Source organism: Miscanthus floridulus, chromosome 6, assembly GCF_019320115.1.
Source record: "Miscanthus floridulus cultivar M001 chromosome 6, ASM1932011v1, whole genome shotgun sequence".
NCBI lineage: Eukaryota > Viridiplantae > Streptophyta > Magnoliopsida > Poales > Poaceae > Miscanthus > Miscanthus floridulus.
This window is the reverse complement of record NC_089585.1, coordinates 80,181,219-80,205,932: the sequence shown is the minus strand read 5'-3', so window position 1 is coordinate 80,205,932 and position 24,714 is coordinate 80,181,219. Positions and strand designations below refer to the sequence as shown.

The following is a 24,714-nucleotide window of genomic DNA, read 5'->3' as shown; positions in this document are numbered from 1 at the left end:
ATTTACATGTGACGAAGCTATACTTTAGAACCCAATTGAGGAGCATAGGTCATGATTGATGTTCAAATTGTGCTACATGCTTATTTATGCTTTTCTCTCCCAGTCTCCATGTTGATGAACTCAGATCGGAAATGCGAACATAGCTGCTACATGTAAAATAGGGAGTATGTACAGAAAAATAGATTCATCTTAATAATCTCAGTGAAGGGCGGGCCTGGTGCAAGTGGTAGAGTCTTACCGCCTGTAACCGGAAGGTCCTGGGTTCGAGTCGTGATCTCCTCGTATTGCACAGGTGAGGGTAAGGCTTGCCACTGACACCCTTCCCTAGACCCCGTACAGAGCGGGAGCTCTCTGCACTGGGTACACCATTTTTTTTAATAATCTCAGCAAGCTTGTATCATTCTCCCTCACATTGAAGCAGCCCGAAGCACCTCCATCAGCTACAGTGAAATCTTCTCATCTTGTCTATCAGGTATCAATCAAGACCACTGCCTCTTTTTTCTCTGGCCAGAATCCTTGCAGTAGCAAGGAAAATGCAGCAACTTATTTGAGCACAAGCAGGATGAATATAGTCAGTAGAGCTGATGCATTTTTTCATTGCAGAACACAAAAACAGAGCCCGAGGTTCATGCTCCATAGCTTTTGGGTTGCTCACTTGATACATAAATCTGTTGACTTGTCGACCAAAATTTCTCACATCACATAGACTCAAGTTTTTCATATGCTTCTTCATCCATTGCTTGATGACAGCCTAATAATGACGGCTTTGGGCCTGCAATAGAAAACACTTACTGTTCAGTGTACACATTACCTGAGGAGGCATTTGTTTGATCAGCAGTTGATCATCGTCTTTTTGGGTGAGGTCAGTGGTGATTTTTTCTCGGATCGACACATATATCATTTTAAGAATCATATTAGAGGCAAACTTTAGGGCATACCAGCGCGTAGGTAAATAATATAATGAGCTGAGCATCGTATATTTTGGGTGAGCTCAGTGGTGAATTTTTATCGGATCTACAAGTATATCATTCAAAGAATCATATAAGAGGCAAACTTTAGGACATTGACAATGCGCAGTTAAATAATATAATGGTAAATCGCAACAATCAATTATATGCCTCGATCTTATACGAGTAAGATTTTCTAAAACTAAGCATATGTCACAGATTAGATTATTAATACGTTGGTATAAAAGCCTAGGCCATGTATAAGTATGCCCAATACTAAAATGTCTTCTATAATTTTTTTTTTTGTCATGAGCAAGGTTATTTGAAGGGTGATGCATTAAAGTTTTGATTGCCTAAGAATGGGGAATGCCACAGAGGTAATGACTGCATGTATGATTTTGCTAAATCAATTGGAGAATCTATGTCAGAGTCGATGTGCTGCACGAGATGCCATCCATAAAGGTAAGCAACAATTTAACCTTAACCAGCAGTTGGTTCGCCAATCAGCAAAACCAGAAGATCTATACAAAGATTTCTCTTAGAAATTACCAACAATTAAATCAATAGACAAATGTGTAATTATTGACTGAGATGGCATGATGTTTCGATAATTCATTTCTTATGTAAATGCCTCAATTACAAATCTAATGGATTGTTCTTTCTTCAATAAAGGGCGTACCTAGTGCAGAGAGCTCCCGCTCTATGCGGGGTCTAGGAAAGGGTGTTAGTGGCAAGCCTTACCCTCGCCTGTGCAATGTGAGGAGACCGCGACTCGAACCCGGGACCTTCCGGTCACAGGCGGTAAGGCTCTACCGCTTGCACCTAGGCCCGCCCTTCATTGTTCTTTCTTCAATGACCATTGGATTTTTGTTGTATATAATTTTCTTCTACACAGCTTCTTTGAAGGTTTGCTTGGAGGAAGTCAATCTAATATGCTAGATTGGTATATAACAGTTGGAAAGATTGTCAAATGTATTTTAGATGATATAAGTGTGCTGGTGACCGATTGAACCTGGATAAAGTACATATGTTGATCAGGGTAAAGCATCCATTACAAACTAGTGATAAACAGGAAATTGGAGGCCATGTCTTGGATATTTGAGCTAGCTCTGTACTATAGCACTATACATCTACTTGATTTTATATCATACAGAATCTAGAAGACCAGAAGAAATGGATGCTTGATCTAATCACCCACAAAAAAAGATTGTTTGATCTCAATTTGGCGTACTTGTCCAGAATATCTGTTCAAATATACTATATTTCTAAGCTACAGAAAGTTGCTGTATGTAAAATCCAACCCAAATGCTTGTCCTGCATTTCATCAAGCACGTCGAGGGTCTCCAGATTCTAGAAATCAACTATTGGCTCAAAATGGCACTCAAGATGTGCCTAGTTTTTCTAACGAACAAGAGGCCTTGCGTGTGCTAGCATACCTCCGCAGCACCAAGACAGTGGCGTCTTCCATGGGGATGTGCCGCCGTTCTTCAACGCGCGTCGCCGGAGTATTTGGAGCGTCGACGTCGAGATGGGACGAGGCGGATGCTCAGTGGCGTTGCGCGTGGGCTTGGCGTGGCCAGGGACTAGGGCCACTGTGCCGGGAGCCGGCGCCGTGTCTGGATGCCGCAGCGTCTGGAGCCCACTGCCGCGTCGAGAGCTCCCGCGGCGCCTAGGAGCCCGCTGCCTCGCCAATTCACTGGTGGCAGGGACCTGCGTCGGTGGCCTACCGCGCCAAGGGAGCTGAGCCGATGGCTTGTGCGCCGCCGCTCGCACCGGCGACTCGTGGCCGGCCGTACCCACGCCTTGATCGGGAGCCGCCATGCCGGGGGCACGCCGCCAGATCCCCGCCTCGTAAGACTGTCGCGCCGGGGGCTAGGCGGCAGCACCAGCTTGCCATCGTGCCATTACGCTTCGCCAGCTCGCCGGTGACCATGATTCTAGCCCGCTCCGGTGGCGCGACAAGCGGAGGGCGGAGTGGAGAGCATGGGGCGGCGGAGCAGGCGGAGGGGACGAGGAGGAAAAGGTGAGCGGAGAAACGCGTCGTGCGGCCCGTGAAGCGTCGCGATGCCTCGGGTCGAGAACGAAGTGGGTATGAGACCCGAACCGATCTGTATCGGACGTACCAGATTGTTTTGTTGCCCTATCTAACGGCTAGCAGGTTCACGGGCGACGTGGCCCTATCCATTAGCCCACTTTTAGAAGCAGGATTCCTATATAGAGATGTGTTGTTGTCTCTTGAAACATTGTTGCACACTTGCATATCACTTTTTCCTTTTTTAATAATAGACACCTATATATACATGTATACACACTCATCCTTTGAATCAGGCTAAACAGCAGGTTTCACCACAAGAACCCAACCACGCTCGTTTGCGCGCATCATGTGTTTAGATGTGTAAATGGAACTTCTTTTTAAAAAAATACAAACATGGAGACCATGTTTTTAGATTTTTACCTAATAAAATAGTTTCACAACAAATATAACCATTTAATACTTACTCCATTCGTCCTAAATATAACTATTTCTAGTTTTGTCTTAGGTGAAACTTTGATCAAATTTATTTTGAAAAAGTATTAACATTTGCCACATCAAAAAGTAAATTTCTTTGGGATAATTGGCATCATAATTTTTTTTGTTCCTTTGCACAAATTGATCCATTTAGGATATATAGCTTGACTTAGGGTACAACCAAAAATGCTTACGCTTTTGGAGGAAGAGCATAGGTACAAGATTAGAGTGGTTAGAGTAAACTGATGTTGGGCACCTCATGGTGAAATCTGTTCACCTGGTTCTAAGTCTCTGCTTTAGCACAGATATGTTGTTTGTCGATATTGAGGTAACTTCATCAAGCTTAAGATATATTGGTTCAGTCTCAAAGTGTATGGTTGTTTGCTTTTACTACCACATAGCATCTGGTCACTCTTGATATGGTGATGCATCAATGCACAAGTGCCTTTTTAATTTTTGAGCTTTGCAAGACACTCTTTGTGGTAATCCACCCACGCATGCCATTTCTCAGGTTGTGGAAATATTCTATATAGTTCATACCCATTAAGCAATAAATTCTTATACCACGATAATTTGACACACAAACACAATTCAAACTATATATTTTCTTGGACACATCTTATCTAATGGTGACTGTACGTACCAAACAGCACACATACAGTCACCCTCAGTGGAGAAAGTTTTATATTTGGGACTCCAAACAACGCGCTTCGCAGATTTGGGACTCCAAACATTGTCTTTGTAAAAATAACCCTTCAAACGTTGGACTCTTGATTTCCTTGACACTTGGTGTATTTCATCTCTTTTTCAATCTAAATACATGTATTTATGTCCTACTTTGACCCTTTTGCCCTTCTGGCGTTTTACACTTGCATGGATACGAGATCGATCGTTCTATCTCCCACCGCTCGACCCTGACGTATTTGTGGTAGAACCGCCCGAAATAATACATTTCCGGAGGCGCTCGTCTTCCACTAGATACTAAGCGCCTCGAAAGGGAGCTACATCAGGACAGTTCCGTCGAGCACACCCCAAGGGAGAACTCGAAACAATCCACGTTTTACATCCAGAATCCAATAATGAGTATGAGTTTATAATACTTAGTCCATTTCATACAATAAGAGTTCTTAGAAATTATTTATTACAATACCAGAGTTCAGAGTAGGATAATTAAACAGTAGATTGAAAATAAGCATCTAGCAAAAACGATATAAGGATCCATCTGTGCCCACCAGAAGAATCCTCCACACAAGAGCTACTCCTCAAGCTGCATCTGCAACAGGGGTAAAATAAACCCTGAGTACACAATGTATTCACAAGACTTACCCGACTAGTGGAAATAGTTTTCTGACTCCAAGGAGTATGATAGGCAATATGGGTTTGATGTTCTCTTTTTATTTGTGAAAAGCATTACTAATAGTTCATCCTTATAGTCAAGTTTTATTAGCAGTTATGATTATTTCATTAGCTAATCATTCTAGGTACGCACATGTTCTACTTTCAAGCAAGGGTTGAGCAATCAGAACTATTTCACCTAACTTTCATCTTTCAGTTCTTACTATGGTGCTAGACCATAGCCAAGTCAGTACCAGTCTCACGGGAATGGCGATTCGCGAAACCAATGTATCCTAGCTAGGAACCCCGAAACACACGTCCCATTTGTGCCCCATGTACAAACAAGACCAACCCATTCCACTCATGTCACGGGGTCTAGGTCCCCGTCTAAACTTAGACTCCAAGCCCCCACACTTTAGACCCAGTCTTAGTATGGTGCTTTGACCTCCACCTTTTCCCACCTCCAATCAGTCGGTCTGAAAAGAGCCAGGAACCTACGACAAGAGCATAACGAGCCTTTCCGCTCCCATAAGCAAGTTTGTGCTTAGGATAATAAGTCTGTGACCTGACTACCATACACAGCAACAGACGGTCCTTAATCAACACGAATAGGAAAAAACAGTGTAACCAAGCTAAGCCCCATTGGCCGTGGGACACAACCTGTTACACCCACCAATACTCATACCATATCTCTGCCCTGTCTCCATTTTTCCTTTCATCATTTTATCACGAGAGTAATTATAATAATCATCTATTGTGAGTAACGGCAGGTTACTCACGCTACCAAAAACCTAAGCATAGCAGCTACTTCAACCTGCACTAGTAAGACTCTTAGGATAGATATATTTGTGCAGGTGGTTTTCATAAAATTCCTATAATATAAATACACATAACATATATATATTCAGTGATTATAAAAAATAAGGGTTATGCACCGAGGCTTTGCCTTGGGCAGGCGCGGTGTCAGCTGAGTCAGTCAGTGGTGGCTCTGGGACCTCCTCCTATATGAGAATCTCCTTCTCATACTCCTCGATGATCTCCTCGAACTCATGACGCCGGTGGTCACGATCGCCGCCAACTCATTCTCTACATACATGCGATGATGATGCAACACTTAGCATTTATGCAACAGCAACTCTTAAAATAAGAATACGCATACTAAGCTACTAAGCTAGCTCTAATGACTAAGGTACTAAGCTAACTATCATTTTTACCAAGTAAAGTGTTGGGTTCAACTAACAAATACCTAGCTTTACAAATGAAGAATATATCTTTATTTCTACTAATGGTTCGATGTATATTGAAACAAAGAGCATTTAACAACCCTAATGCTTAGTCTATTCTAAAGCTACAAAAATTACAATGAGCACATAATAATTCAATGAAGCTACCATACAAATTTTATGACTAAAGCTATCACCAATTTACCACAAAAATTCCTACAATAATTCTCCTAACAATATTAAATATTTTCAAATGATTTAATAGCTCCTGGTATCAATATGTACATATATGAACTAAATACACTAATAGATAGAGCATAATTTTAGGAACCTAACAAAATTTATTTCATAATTTTTGGACGCCTACATGATTTTATATGATTTACCAAAGATCAGCTCAAAATTAAATTAGAAAACTATTTCTAATTCCTTACGAAAAAGAAAAACAAAACCTCTCGTGCTGCCCACACGCGCGGCCCACGCAACACCAGCCCACGCACGCGAGGCGGCCTACAGCGAGGAAGCCCATGCGTGCTAGCGCTTTTGTAGAAACACCCCCGCGCTATCCTCTATTAACATGATGACTATACGCAATATTTCTATAGACAGCGTTTATGCAAGAAGACCCTCATATTAACCCATCTTTGCATCAGAGAGGTCCCCGATGCCTCCGCACTCGCCGGCATGGCATTGACCGGCACTAGGCCACTACGCCGCCCAACTGGGGACCCCCTCAACCCATCTAGAGGACCGATGCTCACCTACAGGACAATGCACAATAATGGGCAACTGTTCGAAGACCGGAGATGAAGCGGGGCGACCTCTCCATGTTGGAAGACAACATGCAGTGGCGACGACAACGTTTCGATGAGCCACGATGCTAAGGAAGCAGTAGAGGTAGCGGGTGAGCATCAGTGACTCACCAAGGACCTGGCCGAGGTGATGGTTCGGTCGGAGACACCCCGAGCAAGGCTGGCCACGTACGCATGGCGAGCTCGACGATGAGCCATGGCGGACATGACTACATCAACAATGTTGGGACAGCGGTAGGGGTACGACTCAGGTGCACATGGCGAGGAGGGGTTTTAGGCGAGTCTAGTAGTGCAGGCAATTTGGCTCGAGGTGGTCAGATGAGAACTGTTGTAACACCCTCGGTGTTACCCTGTACAATCTTTTGCTAAAACACTGCATGTGCATCATATTTATGTGATAGTGTATGAAATATAATGTGTAAATAAATTCTTGTGACTTGAAACAGTTTATCGAAAACACAAAATGAATGTTGTATTTTATGTCGTGTTATATCGCTTAGAGTTCTAGATGAATTTTTATTGAACGAAAATGCTATAGAACGCATACCCAACACTTTAATAAAGTTTGTAGTGCAAACTTCATAGGTGGTGATGAAATACTTGCGGTCGAGAATGGGATTCGCTAGATAGCTTACTTAATAGATTGGAAACCGAAGTTGACGTGAATCCGAACAAAAACTTAGTCATTTTCTTAAGTCGGAAAATGGGTCGACGAAGCTAAGTCTGGGAATTTTTATAGGAGAATCGGGTTAAGTAGTGGCATGGTCTTAGGGTTTGTTTCAGTAGTTTGATATACCATCTCGAGCGTAAAATAGTCAGTTTAGCAATTGAAGCATTGAGGTGGGTTTTGGGATGCTTTAAAAAGCGTGCAAGGCACATTCCTGAGCGGGTGTAGTGTCTGGCTGTGGTCACTAGGCTACGGTTCGGCTTGGCGTGCAACACTGGCCTACCCTTGGAGCACACGCGCGCACCGCTACGTGGGCCCACACCACCACAACCATGTTCACACACGTAAGCAACCGTGCACGCACGAGCACACCGCGCCCGGCGGCCTGGCCGCTTGGCCACCCCCATCGTCGTCGTAGGCCCACTGCTCTGGCCTACCCACTAGCGCCGCTTCATCGTGTCACTGACCCTGTGCATTGCGTCACTGCGCTACTGCTAGCCACAACCTCTTGTGCGAAGTCGTCGCGTGCGCTCTGCCACCGCCATCACGTCCGCCTACCGCCCTGCCGCCTCATGCTCGCCTGTGCAGTACTGTGCGCATGTGGCCACACTTAGCCCTGCTCACACGTCGCCTTGCCCACCTACCTTGCTATCACATCGGCACTCCATGATGCTGCAGCTGCTGCCTCCTCGGACTAGCGCCATGCCACTGTGGCATAGGACCAGGTCGCTGTCATCAGTTTGTGGTTTATGGTCGTGCGGCCCACCATCCTAAGGCACATTGGTCATTTCCCCATCGCCTTGTAGCCCATGCATGTTTGTGAACCGAGTTGATAGCCATGTCCCACCACAACAGCGATGAGCCACGCCATGCTAGTCATCACCTGTTCCTCTGACGTCGTGGTCAGTCAGACCTGCTCCTCTAAATTCAGCTTGGTGGAGCCACCTTAGTCCAATTAACCCTGTCCACAGCTCCATAGTGTAGTCATCCAATCGCTCGACCTCACTTTGTAGCGAGCCTCGCCGTGCCATGCCCCAATTCGGAGTTTTCCTCTCGCCGGGTTGTTAAGACCGCCGTGGCACGCGTCGAAGGCAAGCTCCCTACCTAGTGCTGCTTGTGTCAATTCGTCGCACCACTAACTTTGCCTCCACCTGCTCATCACCTTGCGCACCTTTACCTAATCGCTACCACCGCCTAGCCTCCCCTGACACAGCCTTGCCACCGTCGTGCGCCACCGCACCATCCGTGCGCATGCGGCCAGCTCGGCTCGAGCCGCCTCCGGCCGAACCACTACCTCATATGTGTCTGTGGTGAGTTTCTTGAGCTCACTTGCTACCCCAACTTCTCCGGTGTTGTTGTAGCTCACCAGAACGTCGTCGTTTCAGTGACAAAGCTCTGCCGTCGTGGACCAGCCTTACTGCGGCATCCTAGCTCACGCTTCCTTCACCTAGTGCTTCGTGTTCAAGCCTAGTAAGGTATCGGCTCCATAGATAGGGCGGGGAGGGATTGGTGTGGCCGGCGTAACCGCCTGGTGCCAGCGTCGCCGCGCTGGTGCGCGCGTGGGAGGCTGAGGGTATGGCCATGGTAAAGAAGAAAAGGGCGAGGGGTCGAATTATAAGTTAACTAACTGTTAGAATAGTGTGCTTAATGCTCACGATATTACTGGGAACTCCGAGGGCATTTTCGCAAGATGATCGATGCGCGCGGGCCTCCCCGTCGTGGGCCGTCATCGCCTGGCTGGGCCGCGCCCCTGCATGGGCCACGCCGTGCGTCGTGCGCGCGCGCGTTGCACCGAACTGGGCTGAGCCACTCGCATTTAGGGCCGTGCGGTAGAATTAGGTTTTCCATTTTCCAGTAAGGTAATAAATCCTTATTCAATTTATTTTTGAGCTAAACTTTGATAATTTGTAGTAAATCTTATAGATGTCCAAAAATAGTGAAACAAAATTTGTTGGGTTCACGAAATAGAACTGATTGCTCAACTCTTGCTTGAAAGTAGAACAGGTGCTTACATCGAATGGCTAGATAATAAATTAAATATGGCTGTTAATAATAACATAAATAAGGATTCACTATTAGTATTGCTTTTCGTAAAAAGAAACCCAGCAAACCAATAAGCTTATCATATTCCTTGAAGTCGGAAAATTATTTCCACTAGACAGAAAAGTCTTGCGAGTATATTGTGTACTTAGAGTTTATTTACCCCTGTTGTAGGTAATGCTTGAGAAGTACCATTGTGTGAAGGATTCTTCTGGTGGGCACATACGGATCCTTGTTTCTTGTCGATAGATGTTTATTTACATTCCGCTGTTTAATCTTCCGCACTCTGAATTTGGCAATGTAATAATAAATTTCTAAGAACTCTGGATGTATGAAATGTATTAAGTATTGTAACTCATTCTCATTATTGGATCCTTGGGGGAAAATGTGGATCTTTCAGGCTTTCCTTTGAGGTGTGCCCGACGGATACCACCCACTGTAGCTTGCTTTCAGGGTGCTTAGTGTCTAGTGAAAGACGAGCGCCTCCGTAAGTGTGCTATTTCGGGCGGTTCTGCCACAACTACCCTTGGTGATGGGCGGACTCAGCCTTATCAGCACGGTGGTGGGGAAAAGCTCAAAACTTGAAGCTCGATCGGGCGCCATTCAAGGCAGGGGTGGGGACGGGTAGCTAGGCAGCTGTGTGACAGAGCCAACAACACGACGAATCGCCTTGAGGTGATCTCTCCCTGACGAATTTAATGGTGTGCTCGATGGCGGCAACAGAGGGAGAAAGAGAGAAGAGAGAAAGAGAGCCCTTGAGGTGATCTCTCCCTGACGAATTTAATGGTGCGCTCGATGGTGGCAACAGAGGGAGAAAGAGAGAGACGGGGTATAGCAGGTGGCTCGACTTCGTCCTCGCCTTGGTGGGACGCGATCAGGACACCCACGCGTAGGCGCTACAGACAAGGCATGCATGCGTCCGACCAGCGTGGCCCGCGTGGCCGCAGTGTCTTAAATGACAAGGCGACGGTGGCTTGGCCATGTGCGCGTGGCACTAGCGGCCTTGAACTAGGTCGGCAACAGCGCAGGTGGTACAGCGGACAAGCGCGGACGCGACGACGATGCGACGACAGCGGCAGCATCGCGGTGCGAGGCTAGTCGGCAGTGCGGCGAGGCGATAGCAGCGCAGCGCAGCCATGGTGGCACCAACGGCGGCAGCGTGAGGTAGGGCAGCAGGGCGCGGGGCCAGCGGCTCGCTACGACCGGCCTCAACCAAGCCCAGGTGGCCCGACCGACCTTCGTGGTAGCATGGGATGACCGTGCGGGACGCGGCCATGTGCGCAGCGTGGGGTGGTCGAGCGGTGACCACGCGCACGGCGCCAACCATCCCGAGACTATGACGTGCATGAATTTTAAAGCACCCAAAACGACTAAACGGTTGCTTCAGGAGCCAAACCATCTTCACCATGCTCCAGATGGCATATGAGACTACCAAATCGAGCTATAACACTGTACCACTCTTTAACCTAATCTCTCAAAATAATTTACTAAACATAGCAATGTCTAGCTATTGACAACTTGGAATCTTTCTAAATTTTTGAGCTGAACTTGATTTCAATTTTCAATTTCTAGGCTAGTAGAAATATTAGCTAGTAATATCATTTTTCGACATCAAGTATTTCACTGTCATCTAAAAAGTTCATATTTCAAACTTCATTTAAGTGTCACATGTGTGTTCTATAGTGTTTTTGCTCAATAAAAATTAGTTTACAACCCTACTTGTTAACTGTACGAGTTATGGAATAACTTTTTGTTTAACACTTTTATTGATCGTTTTAATTGCAATGCTTCATCTATGCACTCCATCACATGCACTAACACATAAATATGATGCTCATGACATGTCTTAGTAAATGATTTAGGGTGGCGTTACAGTATCCCTAATCGCGTGAGCCGTTCCATCTCCCTATCGCCACCGTTCCTCCACGCTTCGGCATGGATGGACATCCTCCCGATGATCTGGACGCTCGCCCGCTCGCAGGAGCCCTGGTGTCCTAGGAGCAGCCCTAGACGTGGTGGCCATGCCAGCTGAGGGCTTGACCGCACCGGCCTCTGGCCTGGCCGCGCTGGCCTCGCCGACTGAGGGCTTTGCCAGCGCTGGCCTCTGGCCTGGCCGCTCCGACTGAGGGCCTGGACGTGTCGGCTGAAGGCCTGGACGCGCCGGCATGAAGCCATGTCCAGTGCTCTAGCCCTAGCAAGAACTCATGTGTGCTTAATATTGTGTGATATGCCATGAATTTTCATCTATTACGTGTCCCAGCACTAGTCATTTTTTTGGCCAACGAGCCAAACCGAGCCCAAGGCCAGTAAGTGAGGCCACAGGGGCAAAATCGTCCATCCAGGTCACAAATACATGTATTAGGAATAAAAAGGGGATGAAATACATCTAATGCCATAAAAATCAATTGAAGGGCTATTTTTATAAAGACGATATTTGAAGTCCTAAATCTGCTAAGCAGTGTCGTTTGAAGTCCCAAATATACAATTTTCTCACCCTCGGTGGTAATGCCGGCGATTTATCGACACTGGGGTCATAATTCAATCCTGCTGGTTGTCCGTCCACACGTGGCCCTCTTCTCAGGTTGCTAAAAGTATATCTGATATGACGTAAAACAGCTCACATTAACTTGTTGCCCATATATATGTACGAGAATACTGGCTATGTTCGCTTCTTTTATAATTATTTTTTTCAACTTATTTTTTTAATTAAAATAATATCTTTTTTTATAAAAATATCAGTCGGGACATTATTTCGCTTCTCTTATAAGTAGAAAGGAGTTTTTCCGAGAAACATAATGCAAGGGTTCATCGTGAACTGGCCCACGACCACGAGATCTCTGGGTGGCTGGCTGCATGCTGCCGGGTATTTTGGTATCAGCGGCGCTAGCCCTGATCGGGCAAGCGCAAGGCAACCACCTCAAATCTCTCCGGCCCACGCACGCACGCAGCACTTGCACGGACCACGGCACTGCATCGATCGCGTTCGCCAGCTGGGTCAACATTTTAGACGAGCAGCAATCGAACTTCTTTTTTTATAAAGAAAAAAAAGAGAAGTCTAGTGATTATTTTAAAACTGTTTTAGTTGAAAAAAGACATGGAAATTATGTGTATAGTTAGTTTGCAAAATACTCCCTCTTATCCCAAAGTATAGCTGCCTTTAGGTTTAGGTTAGTCCTAAATGGTGCCAAACATCACATAAGCTTGCTTTGAGTTTATATATATATATATATATATATATATATATATATATATATATATATATATATATATATATATATATATATATAGAACTACTATCCTATAGCTGGCTACAGAATAACTTATTCTGTAGCCACTTTGAGTTATAATAATTACTATGTTAATTTACGAGATTATAGTAACTCCTTACTAAGTGGTTTAATATAATGTTATGGTAAATATCCCCATATGTTATAGTAACCCAACTATCGTAAATATGTATTGACATTATGGTAAATTAGTATATAAAATTATAGTAAATGGAGGTGGCTACAGAATAACTTATTTTGTAGCCGGCTACTGAATAGCCTCTCCCTATATATATATATATATATATATATATATATATATATATATATATATATATATATATATATATATATATATATATATATATATATATAGAGAGAGAGAGAGAGGAGAGAGAGAGAGAGAGAGAAAGAGAGAGAGAAACTTTAGAGTGCTACTAGAAGTGGGTGTTTGGTAAATCACGTGCATATATAGACTCTAGAGTGCTACTAGAAGTGGGTGTTTGGTAAATCACGCGCAGGTTTAGGAGATGTGCAAGAGCCGAGCTGGTTGTGTGACCCACAGGATTTGTGCCACTCTGACAGCTGCCAATTCGTAGGTAGTATTGTAAAGTGTGTTTGGTTTCTCTTTCTAAACTTTAGTCATTATCCTATTGGATGTTTGAATATATGCATGAAATATTAAATATAGACTAATTACGAAAGTAATTGCACAGCTTACGACTAATTTGCGAGACGAATCTTTTAAACCTAATTAGTTCATGATTTGACAATGTAGTGCTACAGTAAACATATGCTAATGCCGGATTAATTAGGCTTAAAAAATTCGTCTCGTGGAGTATCGACGAATTCTATAATTTGTTTTTTAATTAGTATCCAAACACCCTATACAATACTCTCACGTGACACCTCCTGAATTTTAGTCACCGAATCGAGCACACTGACGTAGGACCCAGGTTGGGCAAGCGAAGCGCAGTCTGGGCGCACGGCCGACCAGCTTACATCTCCACGCGCCTGTGCCGGCATACGTGGACTGTGTTCGCCTGTGCCGGCCGCCGCAGCGATCACGCTCGCTAGCCAACAAAAGCACAAAGGCAGCAGATAGATGCTCATGCTCTGCACCTGCATCTGCATCTGCATCTGCGCGCGCGGTCGGCGTCGGACACCACCATCGGCCCGCCTGGCGCTCCATTCCATTCCATGGCTGCATTTCCTCTGCCGGCCACTGGGTGGCTGGCCATCGCACACGACACCGCGGCACACGCTGCCATCGGCCGTCGCATCGGTGGCGGCATGGGCGCGCGACCTCTCCGGCAGGGAACCGCAGCAGCGACAGGGGCAGGGCTCGCTCGAAAATACGGACGGATCAAATACCCGTCGACACTGGCCAATTCTTTTTGTTGTGAACATTTACGTACATCGGTGTACATGTCAACATGTGCTGGGTTCGCTGCATCGAGCTCTCGAGGCGGCAGCCTCTTGACCCACCGGACCGGGGACTGCTGCCTCATCACCCATCAGCCACCCTCCACCTGACGCTGCGTGCAGTACAGACGAACGGTTGGGGTGCTCCCAGCTGCACCTGCACGCCACAATTCCTCAACAGCTTAAGAGAAGCCGGTCGTGCTCCCAGCTGCACACAAAGTTTACATGTTCTGTACTTATGTAGATCTTGCCCCACGTGTCGCCTTTTTTACAAGTTTTATCTACGTACTAGTGGACTCCCATGGGGAGTAGTGGCTTCTGTTTGTATCACTTGTTTACCTGGTGTGGCGCTGCACTTGCAAGACTTTGGACCAGTCATGCTCCGCGTGTGCTGTCATGTCAACGCTTCAACCAGTATTGTTGCGTTGCATATGGATCGGGGATCTTCATAACTCGTATAACTCTAAAAAAAGATGCCTCGACAGCTCAGAGACTGCTGAGGGCTGAATATCACACAAGGTTCAGCAATAACACACAATAAGGTTCAGCAATAAGCCAATAACACACAGGCTTCTGCAATAACAAAGATACTTCTACTATTCACAAAGACAATTGTATTCAGCACCTAGGGGTCTTGCACCTCAATTTTCTTCTTATGCCAAGTAGTCTTATACAACTGTTCTTAATAATAAGGACGATACATACAAGCACAATTTTCAAACCATGACGTAGGGCATTCCTAATAAAATGCAAGAACCACTATCGTGATCCCGGGTTTTTGGCCTGTAAAGGTGCCTTTATCGATCCAGTCTGTCCTAAATTTATACAATTACATTACAATAAAGACAGTTGAAATTAAAAACGCTGATGTGCTTGGCGTCCAGTTCAGCTGCCCTTTTAGGATGTCACATACTAATAGCATGGAACATGCGACAGGATACCTGGAAAACAAATGGACACCTTCACCAGATTAACCATTGTAAGAAAAGGTATTTAAAAAGACCATGAGCAGCATTGTTCTTGTATCAACTTAAAATCTGGATGCCAGACTGATTTTTAGTCTAGATGTCCATATCTCAAGTACCAAAATTCGCCCCAGCACTACTGTTAAGCAACCGTCTGTTTTGACAGTCCATGAATTTGAGGATGTTTTCAATCGACAAGCTATAACATGTTACGTGCATTGCATCTCATCCCTCGCACACCACCAGTTGTTTCCACATACACCCACTGGCCACTTCCAACTCACCACGTACAGTCTGATTTTTAGGCAAGAAGTATCGTGCATCACTTGTGAAGTTAATCTTCAATTTTTTGCTTATATCAAATGAAAAACACATCGTTCATGAAGTTTTAAATTGTGATATAGGGTAATAAATAGTGTGAAATGTCTTCTTCCTTCTAACATGAAATGGTGGTGTACTGGTGTTCTATTGACTCTATGTTTGTGGTGCAGGCTATCTTGAACAGAAGATAAAAGAAAACATGAACAGGCTAAGCATCAATCTGGACAACACATCATCGCTGCTGAAAAGATCTCAATCCATAGAGCTTAAAAACTATACATATAATTCTAAGTAATATACAAAGCAATGCAACAGAATTGATATTCTATACTCTTATGGCTAAGAATAAAATTCTGACTCCCTACTAAATTATATGTGCTTTCAGAAGTTACAGTGGAAAGGCATGCATCAGTTGTGGAAGCTAATAATTTCACTGCTCAAAGTTGAGAAGCTTATGGAGCCATGGCGATAACCATTCAGGGTCCCAATGGCTGGATGCAAAAATATGTCTTGGGCAGGTGTTCAGAAGCCTGCAAAGCCATCACACTTGCTTTGCCCCAGGGTATGGAATGATGACTTGGCTGAATAAGATGTTACCTTTCTTTAATAGTCCACCCAGCTTGCTTTGCTTTGCTTTATTGTTTCTGTTACATGCAAAAACAAAAACAAAAAACAAACTTGGTTCTTTCTAAACTTATAATGTAATGAGATTGGGTGAGAACCCTTATAACTCTTAAAAAAGGGGCGAAAAAAGAGCAAATGAAGCCACTCTAAATGCACCCCCTTAGTAAAAGCTAGCACGCAAACTAAAGCTCACTGCATATCCAGATTAGTTGCATTCAGTAGCGGACCCACGAAAGCTTTAGAGCCCGGGCAAATTGAAGTATGATGTGTATTTGCTATAGAAAAAAGTATATTTTCAATCCTTCAGATAACATAAAAACTTCATTGTGTTCCACTGCGTGTTTGTTGAGGAGCCCAGGCGGCTACCCAGGGTCATTGGGCAGTGAGTCCGGCCCTGGTTGCATTCAGGCCCAAAATCTAGAAATGCTGTGCAGATGATTGTTGTATCTTATCTTCTAAAAACAAAGTTGAGTCCTGAAATAATTAGTATTTCACTACACAGGAAAGTCACCACTTAGCTATTTGGTGTTCAATAGCCAGCATCACCTTGTTGCAACTTGCAAGACTAGAAAGTAAAGGACCAGAGCATTTGATCACGAGTATATTTGTCAGTGTAATGAACTAATCTCTATACTAGTAGTATGGGTTCAAATCGGTTCAAGAGGAAATATGGGCCTTCATCATCACAGCATTACTAACCATTTTGTCAATGGTATGATGAGTGTTGACATCACATTTTCCTTAGAAAAAAGGATCAACATCTTGAAAGCACAAGTTTTTGTTCTCAGTTATATTGCCCTGTCTTATTATACATCTATATGAAAAACTTTATCAGAGCATTGTAAGAAAAGGTTGATATCATAGCGTTACTTGAGTAATAACTAATAAGTGGTATTTGTGCTCACTATTAGAGATAAAAATGGACTAACTCTGGTTGCTTAACTTCCAATCTGAACACAGGACTGAATCTTTGTCCAAGATCTCACCTCAAGTACCAGAATTCCTATCAGTGCAACTGTTAACGCTGTTTTTTTACTGGATCCAAGAATGTTCTCAAGCAACTAGCCTATTATGTGCAGTGTTATACTGTTGCATTCACACTATATTATACCACAGGATGGTGTTTCCGCACGCACCCACCTCTGTCAGTGTCAGGCCTGATTTTTCCTTTTGCTACTGTGCTAAGCCTCAGTGATTATGTCTATGTGAGGCAAAAATACATGGATCTTAGGAAGGTAGATTGGCAGAGACAAATACTTGGGAAACTTAAGGATCACTAGCCAAGCCCTCTCACCATTGCCTAAATGCAAGAACAATATGCTGGGCTGGGGTTCAGAAGATTGAGAAGTCATCGCACCTGCATTTCTAGAACATGGAATCAAAACATGGCTGCAGAGGCTGTTGATACAGCAATGTCTTCCTCAACACATCTGACCCCACAGCCCACCTCCTAACCCTCTCCTGACCAGATTTTTCCTATCAAGCAAGCATGATCATCATGGGAGTAGGGGTTGCCAGCTTCAGAAGCCTTAGAGCAGCTCTAGTGTGAGCAATAACCGAACCATGAGGCCTGAGAATCAAACTTTCAACATTGTACCGTTCGAGTGTTTGATATGGCCAATGAAAGCGATGTGCACACTAGGACTAGAAAAATCTCTGTGGGCAGAGCGAACTTTAGTTTCCCTAATCGATTTTTACACTGGAACTGCCTTTAAGTGTGTACTAGTTGGACGCCTAGTCTGCAGTTTACATAACACGATGCGCTAACGCAACCACTCATCTAACACCAATCTGCCAAGATTGCCAACGGTCAGAATAGGCAGGATCTAAATTCCTTAATTATTCTTGGAGCCTTGTCACTTTGGATCCGTAGGAATCGGTGTGTCTTTGATGGTGCTTCGCCTAATCTGCAGTTCATCCTAGCTTCGGTCTCCGAAGAAGCAAAATTATGGGGTCTAGAGGATGCCAGGGGCATCACCTTGTTGACTGATCTGATACATGGTGTCGGTACAGAAAGTGATCAACTAGTAAATATTTGTAGTTTTGCGGTACGTTGTGATCGAAGGTGGCCTAGTACTCAATGACACAGGATTTATACTGGTTCAGGCAACGTGCCCTACGTCCAGTGTGGGTCGGTCGGTGACTTTATTCCTGAGCCCAGGTGCTCGGAGTCTGTAGTGGGGTTACAAACGAGAAAGAGAGAGAGATGGGGTGTCCGATTGGTCCGGTCGGAAGGGCCGAGATCGACAGGAGCTATGCTATGAACAAAGTGTCCAAGCGTGCGCTTGAGGGGTTGCGAGTTATCGATCTAATGAACCTGAACTTGAAGAAGTCGACTTGGGTTCACTCTCTGTGTTTGGAGGGAGCACATCCCCTTTTATAGAAGGGGATGGCTTTACAAGTGAGAGGGAGAGAGAGTACGAACGTTTCTAAGCCTTGTTGCCCACGCCGACGGGGACGGGACAATGGTGGGCGCCCGCAATACTGTTGATGTCGCTGCAGAACGTCAGGTACATGTGGGAGGTTGAGCTGCTTTCTTCAAGACTGGAGGATGTCGGTACCTGCAAAAATGTTGTCTTGCCGACTGGGGGCATGGCTTTACCACGCTCACCTGGTACGGTGAATTCTAGCGCCCACAATACTGTTGATGCCCAGAGGCACATGGGGGTCTTACCGTACGGGTGTTTTGACCGGCGCCTACAATACTGTAGAGGTAAACGTGGGCGCCTACAATACTATTTGTGGCAGGGTGGTTGTAAAGTACTGTTCCGCAGGGTATGGTCTCTGGTGCCGTGGTTTGACTTGCGAGCCCCGTCTTGCCTTCCTTCGTACGCCTTCTGGTTCTTTCCGAGCGGGCGTCCCCGGTCGGATGTCCCCAGTCAGTTCTGGCGCGCCAGTCGGAGAATAGCGATGGGCAGGGTTTTCTATGAACCCCAGTCGGAGACACGGGGTCGGAGTCGGAGGCGGTCCTCGGGTCAGGCTTTCCTAGTGGAGGCCGTGCGAAGGCGGCCGGGGCATGACGCTAGCGCTCCGATCGGAGAGGCCATTTGGAGTTGGCCTGAGCCTGAGCTAGTGCTCCGGTCGGAAAGATGGGCCGAAGGCGGCCAGGGCCTAAAGCGAGTGCTCCGGTCTGTTGAATTTAGACTCTCGGGCCGATCCAGAAGAGAAAAAGGCCGTCCTCCTGGGCCGAGCCCTGGCGTGGAAGCTGGTCCCCGAGGGACCCCCGGGTTTATGAACCCGACACATGGTGTTGCCTAATGGTTTGGCTCCTTGGTCGTTCGCCCCTTGTTTGTGAGTGTGTGCGGGGGCTTGTTGTGACTGTGTGTCTGGGTGTGTTTGTGAGTGTGTGTGGGCTTGTTATGGCTGTCAGGGTGTGTTGAGGTGTTATCTTTGTTGTCTGGGGTTTCTCATACCCCTTTTCTTCTTAATATAAAAGACCAACACCTAAGAGAACAAGCTACTTAAACTTCTATTAAAAAAAACTGAGAAAGCAAGCAATTGCTTTGTGCAACACAAAACATCTTTAGCCTTCACAAGTGCAGTAAGGATCTAATAAAAATAGCAGCAGTACAGTGCTGAAACAAAAAATGATGAAATGTTGAGCTACACAATTAAACAGGTAAGTAATCCAATAATCCTTGCAAGTTATATTGCGAAGCTAGTATAAGTGATAGAGGCTACGAACATAACTAGATCTGTAATCGCTACAACAGTCTGTGCCACCGTAATCCTACTCGTAACTGCCATTATAAAGAAGTAATCATACCTAAGGCCCAACGAGTTCCATGTTCTCCAGATATGGCTAGTTTGGGTATCGTGTTTAGTAAACGATTAGCTTTTGCCAATTTTCCCTAGTATAGTATAATTGTATAAACTGAGAAAACAACAACACTGTGCACATGTGTTCTGATCGTTTAATCTATACAAAATTAGAAATATACAGGAGCAATATGATCGACGCTGCAGGGGCGGACAGAGGGGGGGGCGCTGGGGGGGCCTGGCACCCCCCAACATCCCACTAATCCTTCATTATCTATTTAAATATCAGTGCTTGTTAGTTAAGTTATGAAGGGCTGGCCCCTCTCAATTGGAGCCCAACAACAAGAAGTGCTTGCAGCCCACTAAGATGCAACCAAATTAGCCTACAAGATGCCTCGCTTCCTACTCCATCCGCAATCCTTGACTCCTCATCTGTTCTGCTTCCGCACGCAGCAGCCAGCAGCCAGGACGAGCGGGAGCAGAGGCCGAGCCACAGATGGCGAGACTCCCCGCCTCCAACTCCGAGTCATCGCGAGTTCGCGCGACGTCGACGTTGCCGATGCCATGCCCAGACGGCCAGACGTCCAGGCCCCAGGCATGCTGCCTTTCACCTCCACCTTTTCCCCCTCTGTCTTTGTCAATTTGTGCCTTTTCTTCTTTACAGTACAATACAACCTCTTTTTAAATAGCACTTGTTTATAGTTTATTTAATCTAATCACTTGATCTGTATCTCAAATAGTCAATTTTGATTAGGTGATATGAAGAGAGAAGGTATAATTCATTGTTTCTTTAAGCCTGTTGGTTCAAGTGCTAATTTTATTCAAGCTAAAAATCCCAATGCGGAAACTCCTAATGTGGAGGTGGAAACTAATGATCATGTGGAAAATCCTAATAATCAGAGTAGACCCCGGTAAAAGAATTCAAATATTGGAATTTGCACCTGATGATCAAGATAAAGGTAGGAGATTTTATATGTGACTATGTCTATAAGGTCCGTAAACCCATGGTAGCTTGGTTATCTTTTACTTGCTTTTTATGCTGCCCCGTTCTCAGGTTCTATACTTCTATGGATGAAAGCCAGTGGCAATGAAAAGTGAGGCTAGAAACCCAAAGTATTGAGCACCCGTAGTAGTAGTACCTCGTTGACTTAGGAAGCGGCCTGGGCGGGGCACTCGAGGCTGGCGTTGAAGTCCCGGGCGGGGAACTTGGCGGAGACGGAGCCGACCTCGAAGACGAGCTGGTCCCCGTCGGCGCGGATCCCCGTGATGGACCACCAGCGGAAGAAGGCCCTGACGCGGATGCCGTCGAGGCCCGAGATGCGACGGTCGTCGAGGTGGCCCGTGAGGCGGTCGCTGAAGGCGGCGAGGTAGCTCCCCGCGGGCAGCACGATGCGGCAGCTGGAGCGGAGGTCGACGGCGAAATCCCCGGAGCCGGCGTCGAGCGTGTAGGCCCGAACGTTGGCCGGGAGCAGGCCCCGCGGGAACCCCCGGAGGCCGAGCTCGTCGTACGCGGTGGTGGCCGTGGCCGGGGACGAGATGGCGGAGGAGGAGTCCTCCGGGCGGGCGAGCGGGAGCAGCAGCGACGCCGCGAGGAGGGCGGCGAGGAGGAGGCGCGCCATCGCTGGTTCAGTTGCGCGGGTGAGAGATCGGAGGGGAACGGGAGAGACGTGTGGGGGCAGCGGAACAATGAGGAATGGGAGAGTCGGGCCGTTGAAATGATCGGGTCGGGGGTGATCGCATGACGATTTCTCCAAATCCAAACGTGAGCGCCGAAGGGTCAAACGGAGCAGGAGTTTTGGATCTTCGGCCAACTGCATTGTGGCCTGCGGATGGCGTGGCAAAAACGTAAAAGATCGTATAACTACGGACTCTGTTTTTTTTTTTTTTTTTTTTTTTTTGCGAAGTGACTCTGTTGATCTGTTGGAGGATCAGCTTGTAGCAGTAGCTTAGCTTATGTCAAATTTTTCGTCCGTGCTACTTCAGTTTATATATATATATATATATATATATATATATATATATATATATATATATATATATATATATATATATATATATATATATATATATATATATATATAATTACAGTACATAAAAAGGAAATTGTTCAGAACGAAATGGTTTGTTATGTTAAAGAGAAATAAAGAAGGGACACGTCCGTGCAGTTATGTATCGTTCTCATGAGTAAAGCCTGCACGCTGTCGACGGTTGAGTGAGTGAGTATCCGTAATCGTTGAGTCGTTATCAGTCCAGCACGCAGCAAACAGGTGAGAACAAATCGCCGGGTTTTTTTTTTTTTTGTTATAAAAGGAAAAATCGCCGGTTGCTTTCCACGGAGCCCTTGTAGAGCTCCAACTAAAGATGGGTAATGTTTGGTTGAGGATGTCCATCTGTCCGAACGAACACTAACCTGTCTGTGCTGCTCGCCCACGCCGCGCGCCGCTCGCCAACACCGCCCGCGAATCACAATCCGTCGCCGTAGCTTTCATGGTTGTGTTGATATGGATGGAGTCTCGATGGGTCGATCTGATCGGATCCTTTTCATGGGACGCCCTGCTTTTTTTTTTATAGACCAAGGAAAAGCACGGGAGCGGAGAAAAAGAGAAGAACGACAGAAAGAAGAAGGCCTTCAGGATCGCCGGGTCCTTCTTCTCCTTTATGCGGGTCCCGCCGATCCTGTAGATGTCAACAGGGATAGCTCCACGTCGCGGCTCTGTCCGTCACTGACGCCATGCGCTGGCGTCATCTGCCGGTCATGGCGTTGCATCCCGTCCCGGTGGACGTCGTGGTGAACTGACGCGCCTGTCATCGTTCGTACGAGGGTTAGGCAGAACAGCACCGGCACGCGCCGACACTGTTCTTGATGTAAATCCTTAGGTATGGCCCGTCATGACCACGGATTACATCGAGTCGTGCCAGTCTCTTCCCTGGTGTCAGAGTTTTGACCCAGGCCCATACGCTTGGACCTGGAGTGGTTGGCGGCGGTATGGGTCCCCATCGGGCGAGACGCAGTCTGCGGCCTTGGGGTCGGGCGAGGCGGAGCCCGCGTACCTGGGTCGGTTGGAGCTGTAGTCGCGCTCTTGACAGCTCGAATGAATCAATATTGATGACCATTAGCTCCTTCTCTTCGGGTACCATAGGATTGGTCTCAACACCCCGCGTGGGCACATAAAACAGCACGAGAAACAGACTGCATGCACGAGCATCCGGGCTAGCAAGCCCGACTAAAGATTGTACCCCTCCATTCATTTATGATCTCCATATTGTGTTGTTTCACCAAAAGCAAGGGTCTGTTCGCTTCTGGTGACTGGCTGCAACCACAGCCACAATCAGCACTGCCGCTCACGCGTAAGGATCTATCTATTGTTAGGCCACGTAATGGCTAGAAGGTTTCTATCCAAACAAGTCATGATCCGCTAGTTTTTTTTTTTTTTTTTTTTTTTTTTTTTTTTTGAGAAAGTCATGATCCGCTAGATGTTCCATATGATTCGTGGGCTCTGGCTGACATCCCACATAAAGCAACTGCATGTTTGGGCTATTGTACATTCAAAGATAATCCACTAGCTAGGACAATGAGCCAGGAGGTTCAGTGAAACAAATCCTGACTAAGTGTAGCTATAAGTGATGGCACGTGAGACCAAGGATATGATGAGTAACCCTCGATCCGTTAGGAATTTAGGCATCTTCAAGTTAAATTTATTCTAGAAATACCATAGCAAATTTATGACAATATGTATGTGTCCGTGTGTAAAAATACTACTCACAGATGTAGCAAATTCACGTTCAAAATAGTCTGATCTTGCTTCCTAGGTCTCCTTTTGTCTAATTAAGATCATAGTTTTTTAGGCTAAACACCACGTATGTTACAGGGGCTACATGGACTCGCCCCGGGCTACGGCCCGAGCAGCCCGAGCCCTAGATCCGCCCCTGGAAGTACTCCCAAGTGGCAATTGGTTTTGGGGCAGGGCAGAGACGAGGTGGGATATGTCACTTCTTCCGGTGTTTGGTTCAGGAAGGAAATATTCCTTCATATTTAGAGACAATCTTATCCCCAAAAATATAGAGGGACACACTCGTCCTCTCCTCGACATTTGTTTCTTTTGTCCACGCGTTCCTCTTCTTTCTCGTGACCGTGAGCGCTTCAGCGGAGACGAGAGGCCTCGGCCCCGATACGAGATCCACCCCGATGCAAGCAAACTCGGTCCCGGTGGGGTCAAGCGAGCTCAGCCTAGCGTGGGCGCGCGAGGTTCTCCTCGGCGTATGGGCAGGCGAGCTCCACCCTAACGTGAGCTTTGGACCTAGCGGCACTAAGGGTAGTGGAGGCGAAGGTGGGCGCTTGCCTCCTGTTCCTCCATGCGCTGATCATCGCAAGTTTTGATCTGTGCTTTTCAGTATCGGTGCTTGATGTGCAGAACTAGTGCTACGTCGTTGGATTTGAACTCAAACTGTCATACTACCAACTGCCCCCACCCCCCTTGGAACCACGCTTCGCCACTACCTGGCAGGCAGGTGGTTGCGGCAAGGGCCGCGTCGGTCATTTGACAGGGCTAGGGTCGATGAGGGCGGTTGCGAGCGCATCGAACAGGGGTGGCGGTTGATAGGGCGCTAGGGACGAGGGCATGGTGGACGTGGCTAGGGCCAAGGCAGCAGCGGATGGTGCGACTAGGGTCGGGATCGCTGTGTAGAAGAAGGAAGAAGCTACTGAGAGTGATTATCCTCACTTGACGATGTCTAACGGATAACAAACGGTGATGGCTTCTCTCTGTCATCGTCCCTCCAACCAAACATATGGAACAAGAATAATCTCATCTTCTCAACTAA

General features: G+C 46.2%; 1 protein-coding gene across 2 annotated transcripts; it reads right to left on the bottom strand.

Annotated features, from left to right (window-relative positions):
• Positions 1-14,821: 14,821 nt before the first annotated feature.
• Positions 14,822-21,731, bottom strand: LOC136456206 (uncharacterized). Of its 2 annotated transcripts, XR_010759382.1 has the most exons (3): positions 21,033-21,731; positions 16,108-16,154; positions 14,822-15,165 (listed from the first exon to the last, which is right to left on the bottom strand). XR_010759382.1 is itself a non-coding variant. In XM_066455992.1 (2 exons), the coding sequence occupies exon 1, from the start codon at positions 21,708-21,710 to the stop codon at positions 21,042-21,044; it is 669 nt and encodes a 222-aa protein (XP_066312089.1). In that variant the 5' UTR covers positions 21,711-21,724; the 3' UTR covers positions 14,822-15,165; positions 21,033-21,041. The 2 variants fall into 2 exon arrangements, 1 of the variants encoding a protein (XP_066312089.1); XM_066455992.1 differs by lacking the exon at positions 16,108-16,154 and having other exon boundaries at positions 21,033-21,724.
• Positions 21,732-24,714: the final 2,983 nt, after the last annotated feature.